Source organism: Eutrigla gurnardus (genome assembly GCF_963514095.1).
Source record: "Eutrigla gurnardus genome assembly, chromosome: 2".
In the NCBI taxonomy this organism is placed as follows: domain Eukaryota; kingdom Metazoa; phylum Chordata; class Actinopteri; order Perciformes; family Triglidae; genus Eutrigla; species Eutrigla gurnardus.
This window is the reverse complement of record NC_139916.1, coordinates 2,940,785-2,951,832: the sequence shown is the minus strand read 5'-3', so window position 1 is coordinate 2,951,832 and position 11,048 is coordinate 2,940,785. Positions and strand designations below refer to the sequence as shown.

The 11,048-nt window shown below is 42.2% G+C and overlaps 1 protein-coding gene across 1 annotated transcript; it reads left to right on the top strand.

Annotated features, from left to right (window-relative positions):
- Positions 1–576: 576 nt before the first annotated feature.
- On the top strand, positions 577–7,646 carry LOC311027323 (protein-arginine deiminase type-2-like; the record flags this gene model as incomplete). The annotated part of the gene is made up of 16 exons (XM_084031297.1): positions 577–677; positions 1,081–1,249; positions 1,538–1,607; positions 1,835–1,896; positions 2,052–2,169; positions 2,794–2,946; positions 3,164–3,408; positions 4,478–4,581; positions 4,841–4,952; positions 5,346–5,453; positions 5,632–5,783; positions 5,867–6,014; positions 6,165–6,258; positions 6,692–6,771; positions 7,173–7,322; positions 7,405–7,646. The coding sequence occupies 16 exons, from the start codon at positions 577–579 to the stop codon at positions 7,636–7,638; spliced, it is 2,100 nt and encodes a 699-aa protein (XP_083887423.1). The 3' UTR covers positions 7,639–7,646.
- Positions 7,647–11,048: the final 3,402 nt, after the last annotated feature.

The following is an 11,048-nucleotide window of genomic DNA, read 5'->3' as shown; positions in this document are numbered from 1 at the left end:
AGAATTTTCTCTTAGTATGAACACAGTTATACTTTATTACTTTGAAACAATTTTGGAAGCAACGAGCCGGTTTCGGACTACAAAGCTGAGCAAAGTCATGCTGATCAGCATTATTGGTGATGTTCAAATAAACTGTGATTAATGTACGGCCAAGTTTGCAGCAGCCCCCCCGCCCTTCTTTGGAACTACTGAGCAATTTTACAATAGTCTTACACAAATGATTCATGAGACCATATTTCTCGGCATCTGGGGGCCCTTTTTGAACAGCTTGCAGTATATTTGGTGACATTCAGATAAGCCAGAGCAGCCAGACACATTTCTTTGAAACGATGGAGTAATTTAAAAGTCTTACACTCGTGGTTCGTCATTGTCATTGTCATGAGATGTCTGGTTTGAGGCAAGAGGCAGATTAGAGAGGTGGATAGGTTTAGGGGACCGGCTGACCAATCAGAGAACACGGAGGCTTCAACCTTCGCTACCTGCAGCCTTTATTAGCGTGTTGCTCTCAGCTCCTCTCACACAACCTGCAAGTCTAAACCACTTTGCACATCCTCGACTCCCGATAACGGACCAACCATGGCAGACATGCGTCACCCCCGGACCCTCCGCATAGATTATGGCAAGACTACGAGTGTTTTATACTTGGTCGGCTCGGAACTCAACGTCGACCTGAACAGGTAAGCTCTTATTCAAAATGCTGTCTTCCACCAAAATGTACAGAATATTCTATTGTACTCAAGTAGAAGTAGGCCTACTACTCTGGTAAAAGTATACTGATTCAACTTCTTTACTCAGGCGAAAGGGAAAGTAAATGTACAACAATAATTGCATTAATGCATTCAAACTAAATAACAAGCCTGTTTTGAAATACAGATATCAGAATCAGCTTTATTGGCCAAGTAAGTGCAAACGCATACAAGGCATTTGACTCCGGCTTGGTGTCAATATATACACACAGAAATGGATATACATCTAAAACAAGGATAACAAACGGAATAAATGGAAACACACACAGAAACACACACACACACCGTGTTTAATACAGCATGAAGAGTAAGCTGGTCTTTCTCCGGTTCTCAGGGGCGCCCCTCCCAGCTCCAAGTACTTCTCCGTGAAGAGCAAAGACAATGTCCAGTTCATCATCAGCCCCCCACCTCAGGAGTCCCACCTCTCTCCCATCCCCCTCTTTGGAAATTCGGTGCTGCACATCTGGATGTGCCAAGCCAGCGAACTTGAGAACGACAGCAAGGTAAAGTAAGGCAGGAACCCCGCATCAGTTTTAAAAAATGTTGAATATTAGTTTGTTCCAGAGGGAAACCAAAACCACTAAAAAGATTAAAATCAATGACATTTGAACCGTATCGTCCTTTTGATTAATCAACCCTTTCGATGAAGCACTTCTAAAACAACCACGGGGGGATATTCCACATTCAACAGAGATCAAGAGCTTTTTTTTGCTTTGTAATGTATGACTCATAATTTCATGGCCAAATGTAATTTTACTACCACAGAATGACTTGTGTCTTTGTATCAACAGCTGTCTATCAGGTACTATGGGGCGAATAGTGAGATGCTGGGGAGCGCAATCCTGCACCTGACAGCTGTCGGTGGGTTGAAGCAGAATAAAACAGCATGCAAAACAATTTTTGTATTTCTTTTGTTAGTGGTTTGTTTCCATGTTTAAATTATTTATACATATATTTGGAGATCCAGTTTATCCAAATACAGAGAACTTGTAATATATGAATATATAGCTGTAGTGTGATATGAACCAGCATCTGGAATATTCAGGCCGTGCAAAGTCACTCTGCGATAATCAAACTGTGTCATGCAGAGATCTCTCTGGATGTGGATGCCGACAGAGATGGCACCGTGGAGAAAAACAACCCTAATAAGGTGAGCTCGGATGTGTCTGACACCTGATGCAGGAGTTTCTCACAAACAATAACATGTAACAAAGGGAGGAGGGTTTTTATTTCAGAAAGTAAACTCTAAATCATTTTAAAGTGCCTACTGTGTATTAACATCTGGTTTATTGAAAACGTGTTTAGGGATCCTGGAAGTGGGGTCCTAATGGGCACGGGGCCATCCTATTGGTCAACTGTGACTCAGAGGAGACCTTCTGGTCAAAACCGGATCACGAGAAGGGCCGCATCACTATGGTGTCAGGTAACCACTGAATTCTTCCCTTCTTCCTAATATTGTGTTTACTTATAAACGGATTAAATGGAGCCGCAACGAGTGTCTCAGATGCAGCAAAGCAAAGTTCTTGCTGAGTTCTTGTGTAAAAAGGCCTAATGTTTCACTCTGGAGCAGCTGCTATGGGAAGTGTGACCCCTAGTGGTTAAAGTCGATATACCAGTCCAGTCCAGTGTTAGGCTTAATATCAAACCGGTTTGAAAATGTTTAAACTGTCCCAAGCCTGTTGCCATTGTTAAAAATGTCTCTCATATTTGCTTTTTGTCAGCAGATTGAAATGTTGATAGGGTAAAGAAGTTTGATAAAAAAAATTGAAAAATTTGCAGCAGCTTTGCAGTGGAGGAACCAGTAAAGCTGAAATGTGATAGTAAAACTAGGTGTTGTTCATTATGTGTGGGTGTGTGCTTCCCGGTAGCCGATTAATCCTCGTGCAGAAACTGCTGTTAAAGTGGTTTCGAGCACTTTTAGATTCTGGACATTGCAGGAAAGTTGAGATGAAAGTATGAAAATGTTCTTGTATGAGGTCCAACGTCACAAGCATTTGAAATGTGATGTAGGACTGAATGAACATTAACTTATTTTGCGGATGAACAGACCTGAAGGACATGTCCGTCATGGTGGTGCGGACCCGGGGCCCCGCCAGGCTCCCAGACGGCTACAAGCTCACCATGCACATCTCTCAGGGCGATGCAGAGAGCGTCAGAGTCTTCAAGTCAGAATCCTCCGACCTGAAGAGTAATCTGCTGGGTGAGTGACAATGACGGGGTGAGACCAGTGGTAGTTGATGAGGTGGGTGTACTGCTAGGTAGATGGGTAGGTTACAGAGAAGGAAGTGGGTTTACTCTCCTACATATTCCAATGGCTTTCTAGCTGATAGGTTTGTATACTGTATATCGCCAGAAAAAGAGGTGGGTATACCCCGTATACCTGTGTATACCCTCCACTACACCACTGGGTGAGACAGAGCAGGTGAAGCGCCTCAGTATTTCGAGCCTCGTGTTTGTTCTTCTCCCCTCAACAGGAAGAACTCCCTTTAACATCTTTGTGACGAAGTATCCAATGGTGCTGAGCCCTGAGGTCCTGTCCCGCGAAGTGTCTTACAGCGGCGCAGCAGATATGACCTTCTACATGGAGGGCCTCAGGTTTCCTGACAAAGACTTCGCCGGGCTCATCAGCATCCACCTGAGTCTGTTAGAGCCCATCTCTACCGTAAGATCTGCAACATGGCATCCACAGTGTGTCACATTTTTAATGTAATACGTTTTTTTTAACGGTTTAGAAAAATAATTTAGAATAGAAAGCAATATGGTTTGATAGAAAATCCTGACTCTAGGTCCACTTTAAGCCACATCTCACAGTCTTCCTCTGTGCATCTAGTCGAAATTTGAAAAGTTAGCGGACAGACCCTGAGATAAGATTTATTTTAGTCAAAACATGATCTCAACGTTCAAGAATGACACCGGACAACTACAAAACTATAATAAAAAACATTTTATGAATTTAATTAAACTCATGCAGGACCTAGCCGACCATGCTAACTAATTAACTCTTAGGACCCAACTTAATCACACAATAATAAACCAACTTACAGGTGCAGCCTGATACGTGGTTGGATAAAAAAAATATGGCTGACTTCCTGTTGACTTTAGGGTATGGGTCCAAGAGGCTTTTTTGTACATCTCTACATGTTGTATGTACAAAAAAATGTCATGCATGTACGTCAAAGCTAAAGGTGGGGGCTTTTACTTAGAAAAAGGTCAAAAGGTCAAAATCAGTGACATTTCCTATTACGTAGTAGGTGGCGCTCTGACAATGAGTCAACATTGCAGTGCATGTTCAGGGGTGGGACTCTTATCAAACGTGTGAAGTTCTGAGCGTATCAAACCATGTACACTGAAGTTATAACAGCTTCGAGTTTTGGGGTGAAGACTTAAATTCGTAGCGCTGTCATGGCGTCGGTCTGGCAACCCCCTTCTGAGTCTATTCCGTGTTTTCAGCAACCTTTCATCATTGAGGCCTTTAGAACAGGCTCACCACGTTTGGTATGGATCAGATCAATGGTGTACGAGTAACTCAGACAAGTACAACCCCTGAAATTGGTAAACCGGCTAAGGCCCCCAAACAGCCGTCGGAAGTGCACACAAATAAAAACTCTTACAGTTTGAGTAGGGCCTTTGCAGCCCGATGATGTCGGTGGCTCGGGCCCTCAATATGATCTTAAACTCACATATCTGAAGAGGAGGGGCGGTACCCAACAGCCTCCCTCATGTTTCCACAGGGTCTCCCTGAGACGCCCATTTTCACCGACACAGTCGTGTTCAGGGTGGCGCCGTGGATCATGACGCCCAACACCCTCCAGCCTGCGACGGTGTTTGTCTGCAGGTAAGAGCGGACTGATGAATAATGAAGATGACGCGCTACAGTCTTATTTGATCTCACACTAACAAGAAATATACGCATGCAAATCACTAATAATTCATGCCTCCTTTTTACGGCTGATTCTTTTCTTTTTTTCCATTTTCTTGCATAATGATACAATGATTTAAACAATTTAGATGAATAAGCATTTTAAAATGACAAGAAAAATTGCAAACTGTGGCTTAATGGGAAAAAACCTCTTCCTTGGTGGTCACCTTGTCAGGGTGTCTGACAACAAGAAATTTGTTCAAAGTATGAAGGACCTCGTCACGAAGCTCGGGTACGAGTTTACGATTTGCCCCGAGAAAATGAACAGAGGAGATCGCTGGATACAGGTAGGAAAACGAAACGTCCTTCTTTGAAAAATGGGGGGAAAGATAGTGGGTTTCTCATGATTGTGGTTTGTATGAAGTAGTACTCCAGGTGAACACAAGGCTCAACTACAGGGGAAAAGGGGAAGGCCCCCGTGTTAAAAGTACGGTTAAAGTGCCTTTTTGAATTTACTTTAGGGGTACTTCAAAGTAAAAACAATACACCAGTCAAACCTGAGAAGAATGTCTTGATACCTCATTAGGACAATTAGTGGCCAGGAGGCTAAAGTACATCAGCATATCATACAATCATCAAACAATTATAATCATTGCAATAAAATAACTTGAATAACACCTAATAGAAGGACAGAGCCTTTTTGAAAAAGTAGAGTAAGCAGAAATATAATTATTTTTCAGGATGAGATGGAGTTCGGCTACATCGACTCCCCCCATCACGGGTTTCCTGTTGTTCTGGATTCCCCACGAGATAGAGGACTTATGGATTTCCCGTACAACGAGCTACTGGTGAGACTATTGTTTTTTACATGATTTGATGCCAATTTTTGTAGCAGTAACTTTTCAAATTATGAATATTTGCATATTCATTCTGGATTTTTAAGTCAGAATCACTTAAACCAGTTCAAAGCAGAGTATTAGTCTTAAAACACGTCTGCAGATCTTGAACCACCTTTTGTGACTTCAGGGACCGGACTTTGGCTACGTGAAGCGGGAGGCCAAGAGAGAAGACGTGAGCAGTCTGGACTCCTTCGGTAATCTGGAGGTGAGCCCTCCCGTCACTGTGAACGGAAAAAAATACCCCCTGGGCCGAATCCTCATCGGAGTGGCCTTCCCCACGTGAGTTCAGATCCAGAGACGAGTCCCCGACTTTGTGGTCGATGATTTGAGAATATTACTCAAATCCATTTTTTGTCTTTAAGGGCAACTAAAGGACGAAACATGACCAAAGTAGTCCAAGACTTCTTGTGGGCTCAGAAGGTTCAGGAGCCCATCGCCTTGTTCTCCGACTGGCTCTACGTCGGCCACGTGGATGAATTCATGACTTTCGTTCCCGCGCCCGACAGAAAGGTAAACGTTTTAAAACACAACCTTAAACTGAAATGTGAAATAGTCGGAGGACAGGAAGCAGTGCTGATTGGGATCTTATGTGGGATCGTTTAAGCTCTCGGGACAACGAAGTGGCCAGTGTTATCTTTGTCTCTTTGTTTCTGTGCACAGGGTTTCCGGCTGCTGCTGGCGAGCCCCGATGCCACCTACAAACTATTCAAGGGTTTACAGAAGAACGGACATGGACAAGCTAAACTGTTTGAGGGTAGGCCTGTCCTTAAAGTGATGGTTCAGAGTAAAATGCACCCTAGGTTACCTAACCTTGGCTGCTGCCAAGGAAGCTATCAGGCAAGCGTTCTTTTAAATAAACTCCTGATGTACTTACAAACTTTCAAATGCCTCGTTTTGTGAGTACAGACCCTATGTGTACTACTGCAGAAGTTACATTCCATGCATTATTAGTGGGGTTAATTTATGAGATATACAAGATGTACCATCGCGCCAGTACTAAGCCATTCGGCTGATAGCCCTATCTTGACCAATGTTGACCATCGCTAAAAATGCTTCTGAGGGGGTATTTGGTTGGATGTCATGGTGGAAATTACCTAGGGTGCATTTTACTCCGAACCATCACTTTAACAACATTTACTGTGGAAAATAGCACAATTCTTAACACTCTGTGAAACACTTCCAAAAAGGTCTGAGCGGTGAAAAACCAATAACGGTGGATGAGATACTGAAGGATGAACGTTTCCGAGCCCAAAATAACTACGCACAGGTGAGTGGGATTAGACTAGAGGTCAGAGTTCAGATGATGGAAGACTAGTTCAATTTAGAAAATATGGCTTTCTTTCTGGGGATGTTCTCTTATCAGGCGGCAACCTTCCTGGTCTGAAAAGTGAAGCAAAGTGCCTTCATTTACATCCTTAACAAATTGAAAAATGACCTTGATATTGCAGCGATTTTGTCGGATCGACCATTGGTGATTTGTTTGTTTTGGATTTTTATTTTTAAATGTAGATAGGATGAATGCAAACAATCGAACAGCAAGAACAGTCTGGTCACGTTACTGTAACGCAGCCATTAAAGCCGTACTACGAAATCCAAAAACCCAAGACGATATCTAGTCTCGTATCACGATATCGGTAAATGTCTTTCTCGCCGCTTCCTCTCTCCCAGAGCTGCATCGACTGGAACAGAGATGTGCTGAAGAGAGAGCTGGGCCTGGATGAAGAGGACATCATCGACCTGCCGATCCTCTTTAAGTTCCTGCTGGAGGAGGACGGGAATGTGCACAAGCTCCGAGCGGTGGCTTACTACCCCGACATGGTGCGTCTAGACGTGTTGCTTCGAAGTGAACATTTTCCAACGCTTGTTTCCATCGCTAATATTCCGACGCGTCCGTTTGCAGATCAACATGATCGTCCTGGGGAAAGACCTCGGCATCCCGAAGCCCTTCGGCCCCGAGGTTGATGGACGTTGTGCCCTGGAGGCCGAGGTGGTCTCCCTGATGAAGCCCCTGGGCCTCAGCTGCACCTTCATCGACGACTTCGCCTCCTACCACAAAAAGCTGGGAGAGGTGCACTGTGGCTCCAACGTCCGCAGGGAACCGTTCGACTTCAAGTGGTGGAACCTGGAGATGTGAATGAAAACCCAAACAGTGGGCGAACAACGCTAGCTTGTGTAAGAAAGCCATAGCACCGTAACATTTCTTTGTCATTATCTTGAAAATCACAAAACGTTTCTTCTTGATCTCTTCTTTCTCTCCACGCAAAACACAAATTAACCATCCACGTAGGAAGGTATGTGTTTTCGCCTTTATTAAACATTTTTGGCTGCTTTATTTGCAAAAAAAATTATGTAAAGCAATATTTACAATTGCGTCTCTCAAGGGCTTAAGCAGATGAGAACAGAAAATACAATCATTTGAAATCAAGCACAGAAGAGGTTTCGCTCTCAGTGTTGCTGCCGGCCGTTGGCAAAACAGTGCAAACACAGTTAGATGAATGGTACCACAGGGTGATGTGCTGTAATAATAATAGAGAGCCACAAGAGGGCGTAATTCACCTGCTCAAACATTTCCAAAATCCAGAGGAAAATCATGTTTCACAAATCAGTTTGAAAGGCTCGAATACACAATGTTCAATGTCTCTTATTCATTTTATATGCTGCTTTTCCTGTAGTCAAATGCAAAATGTTGTGATTTGTAGCTCCAAACAGCTTGATGAACACAGTATACAGGCTGTTTTGCAGTTTTGGTCAAGTGTCTTAAACTTTTTTGTACTTTTACAAATTGTAAATGCTGTCTTTAATTCACCGCAAACAATAAATCTCATTGCTTCAGTCACATCACGTATCAGTTCTTTCCTTCTTAGCAAATTATATATAACACTTTACAAATATACAAATAAAGTCGAAAACGGTGGCATTTGAATCTCTGGTGCATTTGGAGATATCGGCTATTTATTTTTATTATTCAAAACACACATCATCATCATCTACAAAGCCATCATCAATGGAGGTGACACTACGATTCACCATGGCAACCAGGAGAGGGTCAGAGATATAACTTTGTGCTGTTATCCTGTACGTTGCTGGTCCTGGGTTACACATTTCGTTCCCTCAAGTCTTAACATATTCCAAAATGATAATAAACTAAACTGAAACTGAAACAGCAGAGATTTCTCCCCTTTCTTACCCAGTGTTTGGGATTCCCCGACGCTAGCTCCGACGCTAGCTCCGACGCTAGAGCTGATTTGTTCCCACAAATACGCAACTTTTCACCCGCCGACATTGGTTGAACTCCACGCCTTGGTTGTCGTCCGACTATATTGAATCGTGTTAAATATCCTAGATTCCAGCATGTATATCCTATAGAGTGGCGAAGTCCCGCCCCTTCCGCTAGATTCCAATGGGACGTATTAGGTCGTAAAATATTGTCTCAATGCAGCTAAAATAATGATTTGCTCGTCCCAGTCGTTATACGCCCAAAATTCAAAATATGTTGTTTGTGGGTTTGAATTTTTCACGACAAGAGTGACCTATTTTATATTGACGTTCCATGTACCGGAAATAGAAAGGCGGGACTTCGCCACTCTATTGGTCTGCGTTCGAGCCTGTCAAACATTTGCAGCAATGTGATTGGATATCTGTCCAATATGTCGCCTCTTGTGTAAGTTTTTCAGAACTGCCCTTTTGAGAGTTTCAAACATGCTTTTCAGGTAGAATGTAGGCTGAATAGTTATGTAAATTACGTACATTTCACATATGAAAAAAAAATCACATACTTGCGTATCCCCAATTTACATTTCAAACGTACACTGCCCATTTGAAATAAAAAATATACATATAATGAATTAATATTATTAGAAAAGGTCGTTTGTGATAATGTAAACTTCATTCCAAAACAAAGCTATATGGTAAATGAAAAGTGAAATGTTCCTTTGTTATCTGTAAACAATGGTGGTGAACATGTTTAGAGTGGACCCCTGGAATTGTTCCTTTTAACACATTTCATGTTTGTCCTTTTTTTAATTGAAACCAAATGTTTCCTGTACTAGAATGTTGTTTGTCAAGGGAACTGAATACTATCCAGATGCTGATTTCAACGGTACAAGTTGCTTTTTTCTCTCTTCAGTATTGCACAATGCACTCACTTTTCCACAGACGTTGTTACTGCATTTTTATTTACGTAAAGCCACTGTCTTACACCCACATTACACAGAAAAATGACACAACGCCTTACCCTGTTCCTTAGCAGATTAGCACTCTGCAACTCATGACGAGCGCCTGTCAGCTCACTGTGTGATTGGTTGACGTAAGATGGGACAAACTCCTCATTCGTTAGTGAAGTTCAAGTTTCTCCTGGCAGACAATTTACCAATTTAATGGACATTACATGTGACTTGCAGATTTTGACAACTGAATGGACTATTGTGCATGGACGACTTACAGGATAAAATAAATTAATACGTGCTTTGAAGAGATCGACTACATCATAACAACATAATCAGTTGGAGATAATTGTACTTACTCATTTGCATATACGTTCTGGGCGTTATGTTGTTTTGAAAAAAATATTCAGAATTATTTGAGAAATGTGCCAAATGCAACTGAGGATAATTATATGGCAATTATATTGTGATGGGAATTTTTCATTTAATAGTTCATTATAGTATAATTAGTAGTTTGAGTAGTTTTAACTCATACTATTCCATGTGTCATGAGGTTACCTGTATTCTGCACGTATGTCATGTCATGTGTTACATGAGTTGTAAAATGCAATTTGTGACACCAGATGGCAAGTCAATATGGATCTATGGACACTGATGAGTGGTTCAAACACCACATCCTGGACAAAGTTCTCCTACACAAACAACGGAGCAATGCTCCTCTGATGACACGTCACAAACTACACAAACAACGGAGCGATGCTCCTCTGATGACACGTCACAAACTACACAAACAACGGAGCGATGCTCCTCTGATGACACGTCACAAACTACACAAACAACGGAGCAATGCTCCTCTGATGACACGTCACAAACTACACAAACAACGGAGCGATGATCCTCTGATGACACGTCACAAACTACACAAACAACGGAGCAATGCTTTTCTGATTACACGTACGTCACAAACTACACAAACAACGGAGCAATGCTTCTCTGATGACATCACAAACAACTGTATAAAAAGCCCTTCTCAAGACTGAAGACTTGGTCAGACTCTTAAGGAGTCTGCCCCTATCTGGCCAGATAGTTTGCTCTGAAGCTGTATGTCGGTGATGCGGTCCGCTTGGACACCCTTTGTGCGAGGGCTTTGACTCATTAGACTTGTAGCGACTGCTAGCCTGTTTTTGGACTCTTTATTGAATAAATTACTAAAAGTTCTGTTAGGAGTTGTATTCTTATTTCTCATCAGGTAATCATAAACCGATTTCCACCACAGTGCTCTAATTAAAATGTTGCAATAAATGAATACATAAATAAATAAGAAAAAAAAAAGAAAAAAAAAAAGGTGCGCGTCTCTTCGCTACTGCGCATGCGTGCGCCC